Raw genomic sequence first — 25192 nt, 5'->3', positions numbered from 1 at the left:
GTCTGCCTTTCCCCCATTGATACGCTTCCCGACCGCCCTGCACCATAAGGGGTTAAAAAAAAAAAGACACGCACATTGCGCAAAACTCTGAAACTGGAGAAGCGGGACATAAAACGGAGCGACGAACTAGATGTGAATTATGGCAAAAAAACGGAGAATCCGAGGCTGAAGAGTGAAAAATCAACACATGATGTGAAACATGACTATTAGGAGGCGCAGCAGGTGATGAATGAAAATTACTGATGGTCAATAAATGATAAAATAAATGTAGCAACAGGAAAGAAACTGAAGTGGACATAGCAATAAACCAAGAGAGGATAATACTAATCAAATGAAACTAAATGGAAATGAATGAAGAACAAAATGTAAGAATAAACTAGGAAACTAAAGTAAATACAGAGGAATAAACTGGTATGGCAAGACCTTTAGAGCAATAATTAATACAGAGACTGTATGGCAAGAATAAACAGACATTATTTCCAGATAAAAGGTAAAATAATATTGTTGAAATGCCATGGGTTTGTTGAGACCAAATCTAGTACTGAGAATAAATATATCTTACAGACCATAACAGTAAAGAACTGATCACTTATTTATGTTTTTAATTAGATTTGATATATTTATATTTATTTCTTCAAAATTATTTTTCATGTCAGTGTTAATGTCATGAGGCTGATGACTCTGTGACACTTTGAATTTGACTCATTAGGATTTGATTAAGAACCAGATTTGTTCTTTGTAATTTCTGTCCAGTAAAACTATTAATCTATAAATCAATAATCTATATAAAGATATAATCCATGTTTCTGTCTCATATTTGTATGGCATTAAAAGGACCTAGAACTTTTGTTTTTCCACTGAAAGTTCTGGTTTGAACAATAAATGCCATGTGGGTTAAATTTTATGGATGCTGCTCTGATGTCCCATTCTCCTGAAGGCAGCACAGAGCTGCACCACCAGAAACTGACAGAAACACTGAAGAGAAGACGAGCTATGATTAATGTAGTTACAGTTCTATCCGTGTTTTAATGTTGCAGAGCTCAGTCGTTTGCAAATAGTTCAAAGTTTAAACTGGCATGTTGAACATCTTTTATCTGCTCATTTTGTGGAATATTTAACAACTAGAAAATGGCAAAGAACAAGAATATTTTTTCCACTCTGATTGGCTGCTGATAGGCCTACCAATTGGCCTACTTGAATGTTCATTGCATTTTTCGTAGACGCCTGTATTATTTTTATATTATTATATTATATTATATGTATTATTTTTGATAAATACAAAAACAAGCATAAAAATCCAAAGATCTACAATAGTGATAGTAATATTAATGATAAAATAATGGTCAGTGCAAAGTAACCTGCAAATTCTTTGGTGGGGGGCGGTGAGGGACCTGGATAAAGGTTAGGGGGGCGCTGAGCTAAAAAAGGTTGAGAAACACTGATGAATGAGGCTGAAAAAGCAGCGAAATTAGCCTTTTTTTATTTAAAGTGAGCAACACCTGATCATACTCGACCACTTAACGTGTATTTATATATTATATTATATTATATTATTTAGATATTTAGGAGAACAGCATGTTGAAGAAAGGTGAGGAAGCTCTGGTGAGGTCTTCATTTAGTTAATTGAAATATGTATTAACTGTTTTTAATTTTTAAATAAGCTAAATTATTTTATACTGAGAGGAGCAGATCAGGCATAGGATAGCCAGGTGGAGTCTCAGAGTGTGAAGATAGGAAATGATATTTATTAATTATATAAAAAATTATATTAATTACAGGAGACGATAAAAGTGCTTGAGGAGAGGTTTAAAAATAAATTAGTGAACATTTTTGCTACAAAGTAAATAGAGTTGAGATGTATAATAATGTATACATCTGAAAATGAAGTTGTTTAAATTCTCATTCTGTATGATAAAAACATACTTTTTATTTTTAGTTCACATTCTGACACTGTACATTACTGTAGTGTCTGTTGTGAATCCATGAATCCATGCAGGAACATCAGGCTGCAGAGAGTCAGAGGAAGGCAGAGACAGAAACACATATCAGATATTTCAGTTAAATATTTGCAGCTGAAAATGACAGGAGAATAAAAACATTTAGGTTTTTGCCTCAGTGTTTTTATGGCTCATGTTTAGTAAATTACTGAATGTAGGGCTGGAAAGTGAGACTGAGTTAACAATGAGGAGTTAAGGTGTCTGTTAGACGTGAAAAGTATCATTTTTATTTATTTTGTAGATCAAACTGTTGCACTGATGTAGAAAGTTGTTCAAGAAGAACAAAACTTGTTTTTTAGATTTTATTTTTGTTGGTCAAACTGATGTATTGAGTTTAAAACTGCCGAGTCCTATTTTATTATTTGTTTTTTACTTTGGTTTTAGAAAGAAGTAGAACCAGTTCAACGGCAAGTCAATTTATATCAGTGCATTTTGACCAATAATCAAATGTCTTTTGACCAATAAGATATATCAGAATCTGGTAGCCTGTCTGTGCTACCAGAGTATGTAGCTTGCTAGTTGTGAGGCAAATGCTAAAGTGAGTGTTCATCCTGGAATCCTTATTATTGGATTGTAAATAATAACGTGTTAGAATACTTGTTCCTGAAACAAGGGTCAGATTAGAGTAACGCATTACTGATGTGTTGATGGCATAATTGTTTGACATTTCTGCTCAAAATATTTACTGATCTGTCAGGTTTCCGATATGCGTCCCCCCCAATGACAGACTCGTTCCTTCGCCCTTGCATGTATGTATCTTTTACATAACCAGGAAAAAAAACACATTGCGATTAAAAACCTTTTTTTCAAGAGTGACATGCCCAATGTGCAGTAAATCCAAATTAACAAGGACTTCCTGTAAGCTTCTGAACATGCTATGGTTAGTTATCCAATGTTGGTGGATATTGTCTCAATCTTTTATCATAAATAGAGAGAAGAGAAGCCGGAGGAGTCATCCAATAATCTCCTGTGTTTTCTATGAGTGGGTGGGGCTTTAGTGATGTCATCAAACTACCACACTATTGTATTTCCCTGATGACGCGCTAAAACTCACACTGGTTCAGGGAGACATATATATATATTGCACAAAACTAGAGGGTGCTGTGGAGTCAATGTTAAATATAAACACTGTAGACTTTTCAGAGATTAATCAAAGTAATTTATATCCAGTTTGGTGCAAATCGGATCATGCATGGGTGATTTAGATCCAACCGCATGCAAATGGCGAGGGGTTGGAATTCGCCATTCTACCACGCCCTCATGCTAAAGGCACTAGATCCCCCATGAGGGACGGATTCAGCATCATGTTGATCTCGGTCTCAGACACCTGTTTAAATCTGTATGAAGCAAAGAGTCAAAGGAAGACAACCATCAGCAAAACGGAACTTCCTGTTCAAAGGGGGTGGAGCTAAGGTGATGTTGCAAATTGACCATGTGACTGTGAAGAGTGCTGGACTGTTTTGACACATAAAGTGTGATGCAGCTGGGTACTGATGTTTTATGGTGAAGCCGTCTGGATGAAAAAAAACAAAACATGAACGCTGTATGCGCTGGGTTTTTACCTTAGAATGGCCAACTCTGTTATTCCTATGTCAATTTGATACAGTAGGGGCTTCCACACGTCCCATATCTGTGTCCTCTGTCACTTTTATCAGCAGTTAAAACTGTTTAATTCGTTGTTAACATGTCGTAACCTGTTTTTCCGAGCCGCCTTCAAACACAACATGAGCGCTACGACGCTTGCACTGGGTTTACACCTTTGTGGCAGTGAAGGAGACCTGCTGCTGCTGTGTGGAGCTACGCAGATGTGTTAGGATCATGGCAGGAAACCAGCAAAATGCAAGGAACTTTTCAGTTTTTTCCCCCAAACTAACCGACTGAGTTGAGTAAAGCTGTTGGATGCAGGTATGCATCACCTTAAGCTTAACAAGTAGCTTGTAGGCTACTGATGTTGTCTATGTCCAGCTAAGTACATTCATTTTGCCCCCCCAAAAAGTTAGACAGTCTCTAAGAATCCCCCCCACCTCCCCGACACCCACACACGCACGCACGCACGCACACACACACACACACGCACGCACACACACACACACACACACACACACACACACACACACACACACACACGTCATTCAACCAGACAGCTATTTGTAATCCATAGGGGGGGGGCAGAAAATGTTTGGAAACTGCTGGAGTATGTAGTGCCTACAATAAATAAGAGCTTTTCTCTGAGGAAATTATATGTATTATTGCATGACTTTACATCTTACTTGTATTATGTTTGTATTTGTGAAGCATTTTTTCACAAAGTGAGTGCTCTTCTTAGAAATCACGTGGTCTATGAAAGTGAAAGTAAAACGGTGGAAACACCCTAAAAGAGCCGTTCGCTTTTCATCAGCACTGTAACGTTCTCTCTGCTGCAGCACGTCTCCTCCTAAGGTAGGTTTATTTTCCTTATGTTTTATCAGTAACAAAGCAGCTGCAGTAAACGACTGGAAAACAAATGAGCCGATTTACAGAGCTCTGACAAACCATTACAGAGAGTTGAGCCGTTTTCGCACTGCTGGGAACGGAACGGCACGGTTCAAAGTATGGCCGACCGTGTTTGCATTAGAACTTCTGACCCGGTTCCATCCGGCTCCTTGGAACCATCGGGCTGGTCAAGCGGCGCTGTTTAGAATCAGCAGCTGATTTTTTTAGAGTCAGCCGTTGGTTGTTTTGCAGTCGGACGTTGATCGGGCCTAACTGGCTCTCACTAAACTGCTCTTTTTCTGTTTACAGAGTATTTCCTGTCATTGCCATGGGGGGAAGCTCTTCAACAGAAAGTAAGTTACATTCTTGTTTGTTTTGGTTGTAGTATGTGCATTTATAATTTCCCTGATTAATTTTAGTTTGTACATATGTTGCATATTTTCAGCAAATGTTATTTTCCCCTTCAAATGAAACTGACCTTGAACATGTTTTTATGGCAGAAAGTGAAATAAAGTTACATGTTAATCATTGAGAATAAACAGTGGAACATGGTTGTTAGAGAATGTCTGAAAAGCTTAGCAATGGAAACTGTATTGGAATTATAATTATTGAAATTTTGACTCATAATATTTCCCGTGTTGTTTTGTTTAGCTCCTTCTCCACGTAAGTCCTATTTCTTCCATGTGTTTTTCATTTTAATGTTTTTCTTTACTTACTTTAGAGTAAAACTGAATCTATTCACCACCACTGCCTCAATGTACTACAGATTTAAGAACACACATTGTGTTTATTACTTTAATATAAACATTAACTACATTTTTAGTCATTTATGAACCTAAGTAATGTCTCTTTGCTCCATTCAGCTCCACCTCCATCTCCACGTGAGTACAACTTATTATTCATGCTGAAAGTGATTTTCTTACCTCAGTAAAGAAATGAATTGTTTTATCCACTGATCTCTTGACTCATGTTGCTAATATATTTGACATCATTTAGAAAAGCTAATTCTACCATTTACTTCAACACACTGTTCTGGTTTTAAGACTTTGCTGTGAATTCTCCTTCACAGTGTTAAGATCTCCATGGAGGGAAATAACTTGGGGGTGAGTAAATGTGCCTTGTTAAGATCTATATGTTCAAGGTGAATTTTTTATTTATTTTTTTGGTTCAGCATAATCAGCCATCAAAGCATTTTCAGTTTACCCTGATAACATAATCAGGTCATTGGTTTAAGTTGCATAACTCTGTAATTTTGTGATATTTTTGCCCCAGAAATCACAATATGACACATTTCAGGGGTTAGACAAGCCCCAATCGGGAAGACTGGGACAATTCAAAGTGGGCCTGTTTAAAGTTTGGGAACCAAGCACTGGTTTTCTCTCTCTACATTTCTTTGGGTCTGCGATCACTAAGTCAAGGGTGGCAGGTCATTTAACAAAGTCAGTTTCATCTGATTATAATTATATTCCATCCATCCATCTTCTTACATCGTTATCCCATTGGGGTGAGGAGGGGTGTTGGTACCTACCTCCGGCGGTCCTTCACGGGGCATAATTATATTCCAGATATCTAAAAATGAGTTTTGACTCGACAGCTACATTTTGACTATCCTGAATTGTATTTTAAGATAATTAGAGATGAAACAAAACAGTTTTTAAGAGGATGTTGCCTACCATAGATAGTTACTGTTTTTGGAGATGCAACCTGATGTAGCACCTCAGTGCACTTGGTTGAAAGTAGAAAGACGGGCAGGGACAAGGCTGGAATTAGAAAGAAGCAGCTCTGGAGACGGATGCAGCTAAATGTGTTTGGTCAAATGTAGGCGATGAAACGGGTTCAGCTATCCACTGTTCAATAAAGTCAATGAATTGTGTGGCATTGTGGTGTACAATGTTATGCATAATTTATATATTTCCATGAAAACACACCCCATAACTTGAATATTTTGTCTTAAATGTTCACTTAACATACAATATTATAGTTACAAAAGGTGAAAGTGGGCCAGTATGAAATCAACTGCACCCAATTATACTTATTTAACTGATATTTCAATGATGCAATAAAGACTTTGGATTCACTGGGTAGTTAGCAAAATTAAAATAAGACACTTCAGAGCTTCACTGACAGCTGAAACTTATTGTAAACTAACTAAACTTATGTAGTGATTTCCACAACATACTGATCACACAAAGTGAACTGCAGGTCATATTCACCAATTCCCAGTGTTAGACGTTCATATATTTACTGTACATCAGTCTCAGTACCAGGAGGCTGGTTGGGGTTCATAATCTTGCCTGGATTCTAGTCATCTCTGTTTGTCATGGTAAAAACTATTTTGTAAACTCATGATTTTAAATTTTTCATTTTAACAGAGAACACAGGGAGGCTCTTCAATACTCGAAGAATTTTCAGCCTCAAAATGAGGAGGCAACTCACATCAGAGTCCTGCTGTACGGCCCAGTCGGTGCGGGGAAGTCCAGCTTCATCAACTCCGTCAACAACGTCCTGCAGGGCAGAATGACCAATGAGGCTCTGGCCAGTTCCACAACCTCTGATCAAAGTTTCACCAAGATTGTGAATATCATTTCTTGTTTAATTTTGAAAGCTTATACATATTTTTAGAATACAAGCAAGTCAGTCTTCTTACATGGTTCTTTCCAATCTTGTAAATATTCCCAGCAACATGGCAGAAAATACACATTTTCTGACACTGAGTGGCTACAAACATGTAACCACTGATTATAATACTGTCTTATCCAGAATTTTATTCAGCAAAAATACATTTAGGTTAAAAGTTAAATATTTTGAAGCAGGTTTGTAGATCTTCAATTTAAAATATATTTTAGCAGCTGTATTCCTGCTGTTTACATAAAGCACCTTTTTTTCTTTCAGTACAAAACTCATAAAATCAAGAAAGAAGGCAGGGGAAACTTTTATCCGTTTGTGTTCAACGACATCATGGGTCTGGAGGATGGAGATGGACAAGGAGTCAGAACAGACGACATTAAACTGGCCTTGAAGGGTCATGTGAAGGATGGATATAAGGTATAAATATAAACTTTTCTGCTTAAAAAAAAATCATTTTTTAAAGGCATTATAATTTATTTACTTTATGTGGAAAATAAATTACTGAATATATATCATATCTTTTTTTCCACAGTTCAATCCTGCATCTTCTCTTTCTGATGGTGATCATGGCTACAACTCTTCTCCATCCATCAGTGACAGAGTTCATGTTCTGGTCTGCATCTATGACGCTAATGCACCACAAATGAAGTCGTCTGTTTTACAGAAAATGAGGGAAATCAGAGAAGCAGCCAGTGAGCTGGGTAAGAAACATCCAATATGCATTTATTATTCTGCAGTAAAGGAAATATTTTTTTATGTCATCCTAAATGACATAAAAACATTCTGTGCCCAAAACGTTCGCTGTAGATGGGCACCAGCACCCCTCCCGACCGCGCTAGGGACAAGAGTGTTAGAAAATAGATGGGTGTATAACAGTTTCATCACACTCCTGTGATATAGTTATTTAAATATGTTGTTTAAATAATACATTTGGAGTTTCTTGAGTAACTCCATGTTTTAGAGTCTATATCTCTGTATCCTCAGGAATCCCTCAGCTGGCGATTCTCAGCCACATTGATGCAGCCTGTGGTGAAACAGAGAAAAATCTGAGAAACGTCTACAAGAGCAAACATTTAAAGAAAAAGGTGAGTCATGGAAAGATTTATTCCAAACAGGACAAAGAAAACCCTAAAAATATTGCACAAAAAATAAAACAATTAGTGTTTTATGTAGATGGGTGACTTCAGCTCCAGGCTGGGGATCCCAATGAACTGCATCCTCCCAGTGAAGAACTACAGTGATGAAATTCAGCTGAATTCAGACGTCAACACTCTGATCCTGAGTGCTCTGAGGCTGATGATTGACTTTGGAGACGACTACGCCGACAAACTGTGAAGCCACAAAACTGTTTGTGGGGATGTGCATGAACATCACAGCAGTAATGTATAACGGTTCAATTGGGTTCGTTGTGCTGTGTGGTGTCCAGCCCATTATTTTGGGCACAAAATAATAGCTACAAGTCCAGTGAACTAATTTTAAAATCAGGCATTAATCAATGCTTTACTAGAATCTACCTGTGATGCATGTGGCTAGAGTCAGTGTAAAGTCCTGACTGAATAAAAATCATTGTAACCTATTTATGTCACGTTAATGAAGAACAGCTGAAAACTTACTGGGTTTATCAACTGCGGTAGCAATTTGGCTCCAACTCCTCCCCTTGTCATTTCTATATTCTTTTTCGAAATGTTGAATAAATATTAATGTTGTTTCCACATATCATTTCCAATGTCCGCTGGACTTCGCGCCATGTCAGCTGTTTGGGATTCCCCTCAGTAATTTCCCCTCAGAAAGCACGGAGGAGAATCCGCGCTTTCTGATTGGCTTCCTGCCACATTCAGCAGGCTGCGTTAAGCTCCCAGTCTGGGAAAAACCCCAATTTAGATCGGAGCGGCCACGACAATCTACCGTAACACACCACCCACTGCAGGATGATCGGTTACAAAATCACCAGCGAGAATCTTGGAACGACCAACGATCTAAGATTGTCGTAAAGGGAAAATAGGGGCAAAACATCGTGTAGTGTGAACTATTGCATTCGGTAGTCGGATGTGCCCATCTTCTCTATCTAAATCTAGTGATTACTGAAGGAAATATGTAGATTTCATAATCTGCACTCTTTTGGTTGAATGCAGTATTTATTTCCACTTTGGCTTTATGTTTAGTTTTATTCAAGTATGTTTTTTTGTTAATGGAGACTGAGAATCCATTTTATTTTTGTTTTTGGTTGTTTTGTTAATTTAGTTTATCAGTTCCAGTGTTATGTGTTCTTTTGAAAATAAAGTGTTTCTAGCTATGGCAGGAAATCACATGCATTTAGTCATTTCCAGTGTCAAAAGATCTTGAAACAATATCGTTTATCGCAATAATTTATTAGACTATTAATCGTCCAGCAAAATTTATTGTGACAGGCCTAATCATTACATAGTTGTTGAGGAGAACATAGAAGTTGAGTCAGAGGTTTTATGACCTTTGACACATGTTTCCTGCTTTTCTCTCTCAGCCCTTTTCTGATAAAATAAGTCTTTTGATGAAATAAGGAATAATTAAAGGGCCAATGTGCTTTTACAATTGTAACGTTGCTCAGTCGGGAATAGATTTGTTAAAAAATAAATATTTCTTTTAGTAGCATCCTTCACCAATATTCCGTTTTATCCATTTGTTTACTGGTCTTTTATAATGATGACTGAATTGTAATGACTGAATTGTAATGTGTTTGGTTGATGTTGAATGCATTCACATCCTGCGTATCATTTATTTTCTAGCTTGACAAAAGTCGCCACCAAAGTTTTCACAGCGGGTTATGGTCAACGTTTCACATGTTTTTATTGTTGCCTCATTCATCATAGAACATTTGGAAAGCAATCTGTAAATGTGTATGATGGTCATAAAATAATGTTACAGTTTGAATCATGTTAAATAAAAAATAAAATAAAAAATCAGCTTCACTCACATTGTTTTAGTCAATAGTACGTAGAGCAATAAAAACTGCATGGTACTAATTGATTCTATGTTCATCAGTTCTAAGGACTTTTTGCAACAGGTTTTGCAAACCAGTCATTTGTAAAACATTTAAACTGCATGTAGTTGTGTTTCTACTAACCTTTTACTCTTTAGGTCAAATAAATCAAAGGTTTTACATTTTGAACTTAAACACGAGTTTGTGAAAGATGAGCTCACAGCAGTAAGTTGTGTAACTTTTTTTGTGCTAACTTTGGCATATTTAGTAAACAGGTTTTAAGTAAACTGTATTATATGTGCAAGAGTTTAGTTATGTTTTTACTTTACACCAAATTCCCAGTATTTTCAAACCAATTAGCCAGTTTTATACTGAAGGTTTTAATTAAATAAGATATAAAGTGTTGTCAGAATAATAGTAGTTAATAGTTTAAACATTTAAATTTTATTTTTGTATTCTTGCATCTGCAGTGGGTACTTTCAAGACGTAGCGACATAAAACAAACATTAAAAGACAAAACAAACAAAAACATAAAAGCTACATACTGCAGTTTAATTGAATGATTTTACATTATTTTTTATCAAAAGAAAACCACACAAGTGAATTTGATTATCAGAGATCCACAAGTTTAACAAAAAAGATAATTGTTTAAATTGCAGGATTTTCTGTTCGTATTTTCTAATCCTCCCGACTGAAGCAAAGTCGATTCTTCAAAACCAATTTGTTCAGTAAAAGCCCAGACATGACTTATTGGTTAGATACCTTTTTATGTAGTTTGTTAAATATGATGCTTTCACTCCCAAACAAATATGTACATATACACCTATACTACAGAAAACACAATCAAGAAATTAGAAAGGCCAAGAAGTTGAACACAATATGCACCAAATACTTTGATCCTATTCATCTTTATAGACGGCTGCTATTGTTGCAATTCATTTCATACACAACTTCAGAAAACAGTGTTGCTTATTGCTGTAGATTTGGTACTGACAATCTGTTGATCAATCAGTATACTTTTCAAACTAACATCGACAATCTGCAATTTAAAGTAGTTTTCTACATAATCCCATCAATCCCTTTCAGATCATACTTTTATTCAGCTATTGACAGATGTTCATTAGGCCTCATGATCAACTCAACAGTCCTGATCCAGAATGTTGACCTACTAATATTTATACCCCTGGTTTACAGACATAGAGATAAACCCTTAACCACCACGAGGTGGAACGGGGTTAACATGAGCTTTTGCAAAACAAGTGTGATGTTGTGAAATGACACCAGATGATCCTACACTCTCTAATTTGAGATATATGGTCAACAGAAACTGACATATTGAGGGTGGCGCATAATAATTTTGGTTTAGAGCACTGAATGCTGCAAGTTTCAAGTCACACACAGCTTGTGATCTCTGCGAACTGACTTATCTGACTTTACAAATGATATTGACAAGGGTCATTGTTTTCCATATTGGCTGGTTTGTGATGCACATTTAGGATCTATGATCTATGATCTGCTGAAACAAAAAATGGTCAAACAACTCCAACAAATCAGATCTTTCAGATGCTCACCAGAGTTTTCTCAGTGACAAAGGTTTGAATTCATAATCTGCCAAATGAATCATTAAATTGGCCCAAATGGAACTCAGACCAAAGTGAGTCAGTGTAGAGGATATGATTTTCAGATAATATGCATTTGAATTAAACCATACATGTAAGTGATTTTTATGAAAATTCACCCCATGGAAAACGGCTAACTGCAACAAAAACTAAACTGATACCAAATGTTTTCAGCATATGGGTTGAAGTTGGTTTGCTCATTAACTGTATTCAACACTTAGGATTAAAGGAGGAAATTGCTATTGGGGTGCAAATTGGTGCAGGGATGAACTGACCTGAACCTGAGTTCATACAGGAGGTTTTTCTGTGCTTGGGGGCAAAGGAGTTCTTCTCTTATGGTAGATTAAATATATAAGCACTACAGAGGTCATTGCGACTCCCGCCCAAACCTTCTTACTTCTTTTCCAACTAGTAATACTGTAAGAACTCAACACTCTCAGCATCTGATCAACCGCCAGGTTGTTTTGAGAACAGGTCAGTAGTCCTGGCACGCTCTCATGGAAGAGAACATGAACGCTGGAGATGACGTTGGGATAGACGTCTGCCCAGTCCGTCCCGGCCGTGGAGTAGCTGGGATCTCTGTTGTGGTGCATCAGGACCAGTGGCGCAACTACACATTATTCAGGTGGATGCGAAAACATAGGTCGGCATAGATCTACCCAGATCTCTACTGGTTACTACCATTACCGCGGTTAAGGCGTTTTCGCACTGCAGGGAACGGTACGGAACGGAACGGTTCCGACCGTGTTTGCATTACAACTTGCAACCGGTTCGACCCGGTCCCTTGGAACCACAACAGCTGTGGTTCCAATCGGGCCGGCCAAGCGGTTCTGCTTAGAACCAGCAGCTGATTGGCCGCTGGTTGTTATGGAGATTGAGATCAGACATTGATTTTCCGTTGACAGCTGGCTCTCACTTAACTATATTTTATTTTGAAAAGAGTGCTCTTTTCAATATTTTTATTAGTTTTAATTAGCCATGGATTTGTCTCAATATAGTGCAATAACGTGTTTAATGATGAGTTTTTTTTTTCCTCCGCTTACTCGCTGATGAACGAGTACAGTCGGCCACTACATCGAAACCATTGTTTAGTTTCAAAAATAATGACGTCCGGTACCGCTTCGATGGCGCCCTCAGTGTATATGCGAACACAACAGGGATGGAACCGTTCTGTTCCGTTCCTTGCAGTGCGAAAACGGCTGTTGCGGTTAGTCTACCGGCTAACCGCGGTAATGCTTATTGGTGACATAATCGGCTGACATTGAAACAGAGCAAGAAGGAAGCAGCATGGCTGAGAGTGCATAACCTCGTTATAAATGCAGATGCAAAACATAAATTATCTGGTCTTGGTTTGGGTTTAACCTCCCTTGGTCTTAGTGCGATGCTCAGGAGGAGCGCAGCAGATGGCAAAAAATGTCAAAAAATAAAACCCTGCAGGACCATGCACAGAGTAAACAACTTGTGGGGTTTAAATGACCCACCCGCCTCTTAAATAGTAAGCAAAAATCCATTACATTAAAGTTATTGTGTTTCTATATAGAAATATATGTTTCATTTATATATTTTGCTTTGATTTAACCAGGTCGTCATAGTTGAGATTACGCTGCTGCCTATCATTGCCAGGATTTCTTAAGGGAGACCTGGTAATCATAGGCAGTTACAAACATTACATACACAAAAACAAGTGTTAAACAAGCTTAACACATGCAAATATATACATTCACACAATTAGTATGTAATTTTTCTCCTATCGTAAGTTTCATCCAAACCATATCACGATATATATATAGTGACCGCCACCCTTCACAATATATATGGTGATATGAATGTTATGCCTTATCGCATATCCCTAATCAAAAGTATTGCATTTCAAAGAAGCTGTGATAAATAACCGGATGTTACTACTGGTGAAAAAGACGAAGAAGACGACTAGAAGTGGTAGGGGGATGGTGGCAAGGCTTGTTTTTTGATGACTTATCATGCAAATAAACATATTCACTTGATTTGAACTGTATTTCTTATCTAATGGACACACAACAATTGAGAAATAGTGCTTTTTTCAACATTACCAAAATATTGGCAAAGTTTTGTTCGCATTTGTAGTGGAGACGCAGCCAGTGCGACGAGCTTTACATGTTACCTGACAGATTGCTCATGGCTGCTTCCACATCAGACCCAACTCGAGACGTGATTGGACAGAAAAGCATGGTGACGCTGTTTCTGTCCCGGCCCGTTTGAAGCAGCTCTAAGTTCCTCCCCAGCTGGTTCAGCAGCTCATCATGAGCCCCAAAGGTTTGTCCAGTAGTGACCACACGGATCTTAACTGTATCCATCACCAAAACATGACAACAAAAGATTTAAGCAGAGCACAAAACATCACAATCCACCATATTTCTTGTGACTAGATTAGTTCACTCACCTAATAAACTGAAAAACAACTTTATTCCTAATCAAAGAAAAAAAAGAGCAGGGTTATCTGTTTATAGTCTGTATAAAATTTCACTATGCATTTTTGGGCTATGAGGTGTCTTGATTTGAGCTTTTTGTGTGATCTATAGATTGTTGCCAAGAGGAATATCAGTGACACCATAATCAACAACGCAGATGAGCTGAAGGCATTCACTACATTTTGCTTCTTGAGCCACAAGCTGAAATAATGACATGTAAAATCTCGCTTGATTTGAATTACTGACAATCATTTATTCTTCAGCTTTAATATAAATGCCACTCTTCCAATAACAGATGCATTTCTATATCCATAGGTGTTCCTCAACTGACTGTTCTGACAAACATTGACGAGGCATGTATTGATACCAAGACAAATTTAAGAAATGTCTGCAGGAGCAAATATTTAAAGAAAAAAGTGAGTTTCAGTTGGACTTTCAAGAAACTCAATCACTTTTAACAACTGATTTCCGACTTGCATTCAAGTTTGGGGATTCCAATAAACTGCGTCCTTCCTGTGAAGAACTATAGTCAAAGTATCAATATTCAGATATTGATAATATTGATACTTTGATCCTGAGAGCGGTGAGACTGATGATTGATTTGGGACATGACTTCACGGACAAAGTGCTGTCAATGATAAACTCTGATGTCATTGTTTTTCATCCAATGACTGAGAATCCACGTGGGTCTGCTGAAGCGCCTTTGCATATGCTAGGCTTCGTATGCTAAGTAGAGTCGTTAACACCCGCCCGCTCCCACACACCGCCACTCCCCCCCTCCAAGGATTCCGCAATCGACAGATTTTGACTCCTGTGAGTGAAAATGTAGACTGTCGATTGCTGTCGACATCTGTCGCTGACTAGCTGCGTTCGCGTCAGAATACAGGGTCAAAAATCCCACTTTTGGTCCAGTGTTGATACTTTGATCCTGAGAGCGGTGAGAATGATGATTGATTTGGGACATGACTTCACGGACAAAGTGCTGAGATGATTTGGAGCCTGAGGAAGTAACAAGCATGTATGATAAAGCCGCGCATCTTCAAGGAATACAGGAAAAGACTGCTGTTGCACTCAATGTGTGCTAAGAGAAGTTAGACTGTCTGCTGAGCTATTCAAGTCTGAAACAGCATCTCAGTGCTAAACATGAGCACCGACATCCAGAAGACTGATATCAGCGTCCATATTTATTTTTAAGAAGTAGTTTTTTCAAAGAAGTTACATGAATGATCATTTCTTCCTGACACACATTTCAAATAACATATTAGAGCAATATATAGCATTGTTGTTGAGTGTATGTCTATTTATTAAATAATTTAGCAACAAAAAGGAATATTGAATTGAAAACAATGCCTATTTTGTCAGTATGTGGTTTTTGATTGAAATACAATTAATTACAGACCTTATAATTAGCTCAATTAAAAATTATGACACTATATATAAAAGCCAGACTCGTGTCTGAAGGCACTTAAAAAAAAAAAAAACATCAACACAATCCAACATACCCATAAAGATCAGTGAGAAAAGCTCGCACAGATTAAAGACACTGGGGATTCAAATTTAACTTTGTTTGCACATTTAAACCAGAAAAACTCATAAATGACTGAACAAATTACGTGAACACAGATTAATGGAACATTCATGATTTTTTGGACTTTAAAAGAAAGTCTTGGTACCTATAGAGGAACAGGAAGGAACATGCTAACATGCTAACTCTAGGGTTTGAACCCCAAACCTTCTTGTTCCATTCATGTTTACACTTTTACAAACCGGTACTCTGAGACATTAACACTGAGCTATATTACTTTCTGACTTAATTGGTTCCGTTTGTTGATTTTTGTTTTACCTCCAACAAGTACAGCAACAGCGACAACAAAACCAATAGAAAAAGTTAATTCCACTTGGTTGTAAGTACTCTTGCATTTGATTTACTGCAACTGTGTTCTGAGAACAGGTTAGTAACCCTGGAACACTTTCATGGAAGAGGACATGAACTTCTAAGCCAACGTTCGGATAAACGTCTGACCAGCTCCTCCCAGCGGTGGAGTAGTCTGGATCTCGGGTGTGATGCATCAGAACCAGGATGACATTTTTATAGGCTGTAGAAAGACAGAAAATAAATGACATATGTCTGTATCAACACACCGTGATGTTTCAGTGCAAATATTTCACAGTACAAATGTCTAACAGGTTGCTACCAGAGATACAAAGATAACAAAAAAAAACTCAAACATATTTTTATAAAAAGAAAAGTTGCATGGTTTAGGCACATTTGGCCTAAACCATATTTGGTCATATTGCAGCAGTTATTGGGAGTGGACTATTTATATATTTCCCAGGGTGCTTAGTGGCCTGTGTTTGTATCCTGTGTTACAACAAGTTTGCAATAGGTGAAGACAATGTGTTCTCACTCTCTTTTCAAAATAAATGTCACTGTACAAAATTCAGTGTAAAGTTAATGTAATAAAATACATTATCAGATCAAATATTTTGATCATGCAAGTTGAACAAATTATTAAAATGACATCAACTTAAAATGATTTATTTTTATTTTATCTTATACATTTCAATTGCTGATAAAAGTGATTTGATGTCACACTTGTATCTTTATTGTAAGAATTGCTACGATCTGTTAGATTAACTTGGTGGAAAATAAACATTTGTGATCTTTTTCAAAATGCAAAACATTTTCTACCATGAGGTTTGGGCAATCACTCGGCTCAAATAAATATAACAAACCACCTCAGATCACCCTAAAGCTGCCTTATGAGAATGTCTTATGTGGATATTTTCATTGAATAATAACATAAAAAAGAAGATAAGTATCTTCTATTGGTCATAATTATTTATGCATTTATGTTAATATTTGTCCTTAATGTTGAATCTCTGTCTCACCCCAACCTTAGACTCCTTTTCAGATGGAAGGACGTCGGTTTCTCACCTATTGTTGAATTGTTTTAGATCGATTGATCTACTGACCTCTATTAGTCTACATGCTTATGTAATTTCTTGGTGAGTAAAACTAAACTCCACTGTAAAGAAATTGTTGTAAATTTGTACCTTATAAGTAAGGTACAAACTTTTTCCTTATGAATTCAGGTTTGTTTGGCTTTTTTTCCTCTTAATAAATTAAATCAGCATTTAAAATGTGCTTTTTTGCATTAACTCAGGTTAGCTTTGTCTGATTTGTTTTTCAGCTAACACAAACTAAAAATGTCACCTGATTACTTACATGGCATGTCCTGCATGGCTGCCTCCACATCTGAACCAACACGGGAGGCGATGGGACAGAAAACAATGGTATACTGACCATCCTGGTTTGTGCCCTCCAGCCTAACTCTACTTCTCACTTGGCCAATCAGATCCACATCGGCATCATGAGTCAACCCAGTGATGATTGTCTCAACTTTAACTGGTTCTGTTTGGCAGAAATATAAAGCAGAAAAAAAGATGAACAGACCAGAGCAAATCAGAGCACGATCTTTATTTACATGACCTGAGATGATAACTCACTTGAAAAACAGGGCATCTTCTGGATCCTTCAAAAACAAACACAAAGAACAACATAAGACGAACAATATAAGTTGTTATTTTTTTAAATAAGTTTTTCAATAAATTAAAAAAATCCTCTAAAAATAAATTTACTTTACAAATTCTCTATTTTCATGGGGCCCAGGTAAAGTAAGTCTACTTGCCAAAACAAGCAGACCGTGGTCATAAATCAATTATGCTTACTTTTGGCATTGTGGGCAGGTCCCACATTCTGTTTTTACTCTCAGATCTTTCTTTCACTCAATTTTCCATAAATGTGCTTGGAGAAGCAAGCATGTCAATGCTTCTTTAACAATGAACTTCAGTGGCTTCGCCTCCAATTGGAGAGTGTCAACTAATTTCTCAGTTCATGAGTGTTCCCAATTAATAGGTCATAAAATATCATTTCTGTTTAAAATGCCTTTTACATTGGTTCCATGGAATATTCTAATTCTCTTATGGACAATTAGAATATTGTCTACAATAAACCATAATCAATATGGTTTGGATAAACCATAATCATCAAAATGATCAGAAATATACATTTGAAATTGTTTGTGAGATATAGTTTCAGTTCTTGAAATTATTTATTTTGTCTGACCACTTTGTTTGAAAGTGGTCAGACAGGAAAGCGGGTTGTGAGAGAGAAGCAAGACATGGGGGCCGGGTAATCACTCGAGCCCGTGATGGTCGAGTCCAGTGGCGCAACTACACATTATTCCCCCTCCCGATGGGGTTTTGAGGCCCCCTTTGGTGCTGCGCCCCTATGCTTTGCATGCGCTGCAGACCCACTTTTTGTGCCACTGGTCGCATCCACGAACAAGGCCTCCGTATCGTCTCACGCGCTCAACCCCAGCGTCCCGAAATGATTTTCTAAATAATTTAAGTTTTTAAAGATTTCCTAATTTATTGAATTACGACTATAGGCACACAAATAGTTTTGTTTACTAAAAACATTTAGGTTACCGGACTTCACAAACTGTTTGTTTAGCTACGGTCCAGGAAAGTGTCGGTACATGAACACCACAACATACGGAGGAGTGACAGCCTTCATGCAAGAGCTGTGAAAAACAACCGTACACCTCCCGTTTATCTCTGCTCCGGAAGACAGACAGACGCACACACACACACACACACACACACACACACACACACACACACACACACACACACACACACACACACACACACACACACACACACACACACACATGCGTAAACCCATTCACTGCGCCCTAAAGACTCCTAGAGACGCTAAAACGGCTCTAACGGGACTCTAACAACCAGGTCACATATTTACGCTGTTGTCGTTCCTTTCCCCTGCTCTATAACCGCACTGTGTCTTGTGTTTTCTTGTTTAATATTTACACATGAAAGGAATGTCAGAAGTATCAAGACGAAGTAGATGTCCCATTTATTAATTGAACCTTTTCTCGTTACTATATATCACCTAATGTTCACTAACAACATTCAAATAGTTAATAGATTCATACCCTTTGCCGTGCTGCTGGTTTTGCTGTGCTGCTACTGAGACTGACACCGAATGAGGAAGGTTGCTGAACGAGCACGCAGTTTGCACGAATCACTTTCACTTTCAGATAAAAATGAAAGCCCACTGTTTTATAAAAAATTTATCTCATAGTTTTGACTTGTAGTGCTTGTTTGTGTAGTGTAGTGTAGTGTAGTACTTGTTTATATATATATATATATATATATATATATATATATATATATATATATAGCCGTCAGACGAGTGGATATGCTGAAACTTCGGAGGAAGTTGTTTATTTCCTCATTTCGTCCAAGGAGAGAAAATAACTGAAGAAGGGAAGAGGAGGAAGGAGGGGGAAAAAAGGTCAAATTAAATGTGACGACTTAGTTCAAGCTAAGTCGTCTGCATTATTTCACATACTGACTAGGCTGATCTGAGTTTAAGTGCGTTACTGTTCATTTACGTTGTTAACGGAATTCTGCATGCAGCGGTTGTGTGTTCTGGAGGGAATGTTTTTGTTTTAGTTCTGGATGCTCGCTGACTCTGGTGTGGACGTGTAAAGTTTGTCTGCATAATTGTAGTGAAGCAGCTGTAGCTTAGCAGAGAGCAAGGGGGATGATGTGCATACATGCGGATGATTGACAGCGCTAAGACCCTCCTCCTTGCTCTGATTGCTTGCTTCTGACTGAGTGATAATCCTACAGTTTATACTGGGAGCACTGGGAGAAGGCAAAAAAGAAAAACAAGATAAGCTTTTAAAGTATCAAAACCAAAGAACTGTTGGGAAAGGATACAAAATGAAATTATTCCTCAGAAGAATTTTTTATTGAACTAGAAATCTGTCAGAATAAAATTTGAACTCACTAAATTTAATCTCTTAAAGATTCTACTCATACTTGTAAAGAAACTCTGGTTTTATTTTTCTTCCTCTATGATACTTGTTAAAATATATTTTAAAAAAACCCCATTGCTCTTCATTTAAGTGAGCAAGGTGCCAGACTTTTGTTTCTCTCCATTGCCATATTTATTGAAGCATAGAAGACCAGACTTATGTGCCACATGAGGATTCAATTTCAGCAGGAAAACGGGCAATAATTTCACAGTGAGATCATATTTTATACATGACAATAACTATGCTTCAATCCAACTGTCATGTTAATTTTGAGCAAGCTTTAAAAAATTCTCAAAAAAGAAATAAAGATGAAAATATGAATTAGGCATGTTTCTCTCTACTGGTATAGAGCCAATCAACTAGGCTAAGCAAAGCGTGAATATGTCAGACTCTGACGTTACACATGGTTATAATAAATAAGAAACTGTTGATTACGTGAACACTTAATCAGAAAATTTGTTTTAATCTGTTTAGTGAGATAGGCACCAGCACCCCTCCCGACCCCACTAGGAACAAAGATGTAAAGAAGATGGATGGATGGATGGATGGATGGATGGATGGCGTATTAGCTCTTTTTTATTTTTTATTAAAGTGTAAAATCACCTCAAGTGAGTGTAAAAACGTTTTTGTGAAATTGAGGAAATTATTTCGAATTTTGCCATTTCCATCAACCTTTTCTAATTTCATTCTTCAAAATGGGCTTAAAAAGCTTTCATGGAAACACGACTAATATGTAAACAATCACAATGACTGGTTGGCTTGCAACTTGTTCCTGTCACACATTAGACACATTATATTATCAATTCAGATTGTTGGGACACTGATCTGAAAAGTTAGTTCCTCATATATTCTGTGTGTGTGTGTGCGTGTGTGTGTGTGTGTGTGTGTGCATGTGTACTTGCTTAGCTATTATTCTTGAACCATTTCTGGCATCCTAACCTTATGAAGACTATGGTTTCCATATTCTTCATAAGGTTCATAAAATCTTCCTCATATGAGAAATTCAAACTTGAGTGTGTCTGTGTGTGTGTATGTGACCTAGTAAGGCTGGTCCAGTGTGTGTTTGTTCAAGATAAGCTGAACTCCTCCCTGCCAGGGTTTGACCTCACTAGCTGTAGTTTTAAAAGTACTTGGTCAAAATTGACTTATTTATTCTTGGTTGCTTAGATTTAAAGAAAGTATTCATGCCGTCTTCCAGGTATCCAGATTCCCCCTAAAAAAAATGACATTTATTTTAACCTCATCATATTTAAATGTTTAATCATACGACTGAAACACCTGCCGCAAAAATTATGGATGAGAAAAAAAGTGATATTGAGCAATATCTAATGATTGACTAAGACAGTTTCTTTTATTATTCACAGTTGAGAAGCAAAGTTCATGGTTGTTTCTGCACAAGTCAACTGAACAAACATGACCCAGGTGAACAAACCCTGCACTGAGAAGGCAACGACTGAGTTAACAGAAATAATGTAAAGCAGAGGAAGAAATATTTACAAATTCACACCATTTCCTTCTCCTACTGTATTAATAACTTGGCAACTCTAAAATGAAGTGCTCCTTTCCTAGTCTTTTAGTGAAGGTGGGCAAACTTTGTGGCCATGCTCTAAGACAGACGTGTGTTTTGGTCAGAAAATCAGAAAGATAGAACAAAAATTAAATTACTACATTTTTGCTGTATTTTTGAACATTCAAGTCTTGAATTTGTTAAAATTAATGAAAGTCAATTGCTGTTTGTTCTGTGCCAGCGCAATTTTACTCTACAAGAGGAAAATCTCAAGTCCTGATAGCAGGACTTCATTATGTCTTCATAGCATAAGGCATCAAAGTAGCAGGCCAAATCAGCTAAACAGGAACTTGTGTTTGGTGTGTGTGTGTGTGTGTGTGTGTGTGTGTGTGTGTGTGTGTGTGCGTGGGTGTGTGTGTGTGTGTGTGGGGGGGGGTGCGTGCATGTGTGTGTGTGTGCGTGTGTGTGCGTGTGTGTATGCGTGTATGTGAGTGTGTGTCTCACATACTCACACTCACACACATCCGTGTATGTGAGTGTATGTGTCTTTCTCTCAGAGTGGAGAGAAAGAGAGAAATGTCACAATATTTAGTTATGAGGAGCAGCATAGTCATTTACATTTTTATTTAGATTTTTAATGTAGATATTCTTATTTTGTTTAAGTTCAAAATCAGTTTTAAATTTGTATTATGGAAGAATTCAAAGGTGCTAAACTCATGAATTAAGAGACGATACACAAAACTTCCTTCTCTCCAGCTCACAGGCAAACAGGAAGACCTTTAATGCACATCTGCGGCATCACACATTACATTTTCATCATCCCATTTTCATCGTCTCAGTATCCAAAATGTCTTGTCTTCTGATTGTGGCTTCGAGCATTTATACCGTTTCAGTCTGCTATCGTGTATTGGAAACTGTCTGACCAATGGCATTCTGAATCTTACTTCTGGCTCTGTGTTACATTGAGTGTGTATTGGAAGTTCTGAGAATTCTGGGTTTGACCTCGTGGAAGTTAAATCTGCTCCTTCAGAGGACCATTAGTCAGATTGTTAGTTCTTATCTGTCCAAACAGACATCCTTTCCATGTTCTGTTTTCGTTCCATTTGCGTGCAACGCACAATGGAAGGAAAAGAGACACACCAAAATCTTCTGCAATAACTACTCAATTAATAATATTTCGGCTCCGACATAATGAAAAGACACTTGCTAGGAATTCCTTCCACAACAACTTACTGGGTCAGATTGACCTGGACATTCGACATAATACATTCCTTTTCAGTAAAACATATCTTAATGTGAATTAACATAACTTTTAACTATTAATATAATTATATTCTTCTACAGTATCTGAACTAGAAAAAAAACTTAGCACAAAACTAAAAAGTACATATATTATATCCATAATAACCAATGCACGTTGTGTTATCATGCATATTCATCAGTCTTCAACTCAAGTCTTTATCTCTCTTTATTAGTTGCAACACAGTGGTTCTACTGTGCAGCTTCATTCCAGCATATAATAAATAAATCAAAGTTCTTTTTTCCCAATTGTTTTATTGTTGCAGTACACAATATCATGCATTTTGGGGTTTATTGGTGACTAAACATTTTATTTATTGAAGCAAACAGTAATCAGGACATCCTTTATTTATTTTCAATTTGCTGATCTCTAAACTACGACAAGAAAATGACAAGAAGTAAGATGACCAACAACACCAGAGCAAATAGGAGTACAATCTTCCAATAAGGGAAACAACATTCATCAAGCCTTTTAATTAGACCCCGTGACTCCATGGGTCTGATCTGCCTGATCTGTTGGTTCTGAGACCGTTGATCCAATTCGCGGATCAGTTGATCGACTGCCTCTGTATTTTTAGCACACTTCAGCAATCCTGGCACCGTCTCATGGAAGAGAACATGAACATCCAGGATGACGTTGGGATATTGATCAGACCAGATCACTCCAGCTGTGGAGTAGCCCTCGTCTCGGGTGTGGTGCATCAGAACCAGAACGACATTTTGTTCTCCTGCTGAAAGAAGAAGAACACAAGATGAAGGGAAGGTTTGACATTCTTAGAGTGTGTTGTTGTTTCTTTGGTTTTATTACTTGACTACATGGATTATAAAACTGGTACCTGGAACTTTGTTCATGGCTGCTTCCACATCCGACCCAACGCGAGAGGTGATGGGACAGAAAACGATGATGAAGAGGCTTTCCAGCCAGTGTGTGACAGTCAGCTGAATCCTCTTCCTCACTTTACTCAGCAGCTCTTCATCAGCACCAAACGTCTCCCCAGAAGTGATGGTGTGGACTTTAACTAAGTGAAATAACGAAATACAACAGATGATAATCAAACTTATATTGATAAGTTTGATTATGACTTATGAGTCATAATCAAATTTGTAAGTCATATAGTATAAGTATATCAAACTAATACTACTTACCAGCATAAGTTTGTTAATCAAACTTATACTGATAAGTATAAGTTTGATTAACAAACTTATACTTTGTTTGTTAATCAAACAAAGTATACTATACTGATATAAGTATCAGTACTGATACTTATCAGTACTGATATAAGTATCAGTATACTTATACTGATACTTATATCAGTATACTATACTGATATAAGTATCAGTACTGATATAAGTATCAGTATACTTATACTGATACTTATATCAGTATACTATACTGATATAAGTATCAGTACTGATACTTATCAGTACTGATATAAGTATCAGTATACTTATACTGATAAGTTTGATTACCATCGGTAAAAAATTCATTAAAAAAAATTCATAAAAATTAAAACCAGAGCTGGAATACGACTTCTATCGGTTCCTGCAATGGTGATGCTCACCTCCAGAGGTCTGGTACATGTTGACGTCTAATAAGAGAAACAAAGCAGTTTGATCAGTTCGGCTTTTCTACAGAGATGAAACACAAACTGCTCTCTGACTAACTCTGTAAACTGAAAGCATTTAAATGACTCGGAGGCTATTTGTCCTCTTCTGCCAAATCATCTGTTCTCAGGTTGCTGTGTCAGTGGAGGCCAGGATATCTCCAACATGATGAGTTTGATTTGCTTTAAACAACGTTACCAGAAGCGTAAACATCACTGAGATTAGACCTGCCCTTTCACACCGACAGCAGAGATAGATTACACTTATGACAGGCCTCTGAGTCTATAAAACATAATTTAATGCTCCATTTTCACTCTTACAACACATCGTTTCATTCCTGGGATAAACTGAAAGATTTATTCAATAAACCCTATATATAATATAAATAGCATCAATGTAAAAATAATTTTAAAAAAATTATAAAGGAAACTAAATGCTGTAGTCATAATGAAAATCAACAGGGTTTGAGGTTTCCTACCTTTACTGTAAAAATGAGGCTCCAGAAAAACAAACAAGCAAAAATAGTTTCTTAGAGGAGTTTGTGCAGTGGGAGCTGCAGCATGAAGTGACTGTCTGGCTTGAATCAGAGGTTATTAAAGAAGTCAGACACTTTCACTTTCATTCTTAGTGAGATAAAAAGCACGTAACTTATCCTAATGTCCAGATAAATCCCAAGACTCTGGGGATTTTTCAGGTCAGGAAGAAAAAACTGGAAAAACTGATAAAAGAAAGATTAGGAAATAAGAAGTA

At 37.2% G+C, this 25192-nt stretch overlaps 4 protein-coding genes and 1 long non-coding RNA gene across 6 annotated transcripts in view; 3 read left to right on the top strand and 2 right to left on the bottom strand.

The window, feature by feature from the left end:
• Nucleotides 1-15445, top strand: part of LOC103460204 (interferon-induced protein 44-like) — a 42599-nt gene extending 27154 nt beyond the window's left edge. The window contains exon 5 of the mRNA XM_081599546.1: nucleotides 14435-15445. Coding sequence (XP_081455672.1) covers nucleotides 14435-14577 — 143 coding nt within the window. The 3' untranslated portion in view covers nucleotides 14578-15445. The remainder of the gene's footprint in view (nucleotides 1-14434) is intronic.
• The window catches only part of LOC103456838 (interferon-induced protein 44-like), a 29574-nt gene continuing 8716 nt past the window's right edge, over nucleotides 4335-25192 (top strand). The window contains exon 1 of the mRNA XM_081599550.1: nucleotides 4335-4436. The gene's annotated coding sequence lies outside the window, so the exon portion shown is untranslated. The remainder of the gene's footprint in view (nucleotides 4437-25192) is intronic.
• LOC103460648 (interferon-induced protein 44-like) lies at nucleotides 5267-10042 on the top strand. Its single transcript, XM_081599539.1, has 7 exons — nucleotides 5267-5350; nucleotides 5539-5572; nucleotides 6842-7043; nucleotides 7362-7514; nucleotides 7630-7798; nucleotides 8082-8182; nucleotides 8271-10042. The coding sequence occupies exons 1-7, from the start codon at nucleotides 5299-5301 to the stop codon at nucleotides 8430-8432; spliced, it is 873 nt and encodes a 290-aa protein (XP_081455665.1). The 5' UTR covers nucleotides 5267-5298; the 3' UTR covers nucleotides 8433-10042.
• On the bottom strand, nucleotides 15284-19223 carry LOC145548675 (uncharacterized). Its single transcript, XR_014084680.1, has 4 exons — nucleotides 19141-19223; nucleotides 17630-17655; nucleotides 17349-17534; nucleotides 15284-16215 (listed from the first exon to the last, which is right to left on the bottom strand). It is a non-coding gene; the product is annotated as an uncharacterized LOC145548675 (long non-coding RNA).
• Nucleotides 22312-25061, bottom strand: LOC103481432 (uncharacterized). 2 transcript variants are annotated; one of them, XM_081613566.1, is made up of 4 exons: nucleotides 24921-25061; nucleotides 24400-24426; nucleotides 23674-23856; nucleotides 22312-23565 (listed from the first exon to the last, which is right to left on the bottom strand). In XM_081613566.1, the coding sequence occupies exons 2-4, from the start codon at nucleotides 24416-24418 to the stop codon at nucleotides 23213-23215; spliced, it is 555 nt and encodes a 184-aa protein (XP_081469692.1). In that variant the 5' UTR covers nucleotides 24419-24426; nucleotides 24921-25061; the 3' UTR covers nucleotides 22312-23212. The 2 variants fall into 2 exon arrangements, with proteins under 2 accessions (XP_081469692.1, XP_081469691.1); XM_081613565.1 differs by having other exon boundaries at nucleotides 22962-23568; nucleotides 24921-25059.

This window comes from Poecilia reticulata, chromosome 2 (genome assembly GCF_904066995.2).
Source record: "Poecilia reticulata chromosome 2, P_reticulata-male-v2, whole genome shotgun sequence".
NCBI classification, from domain to species: Eukaryota; Metazoa; Chordata; class Actinopteri; order Cyprinodontiformes; family Poeciliidae; genus Poecilia; species Poecilia reticulata.
This window is presented reverse-complemented; position numbering and strand designations above follow the sequence as displayed.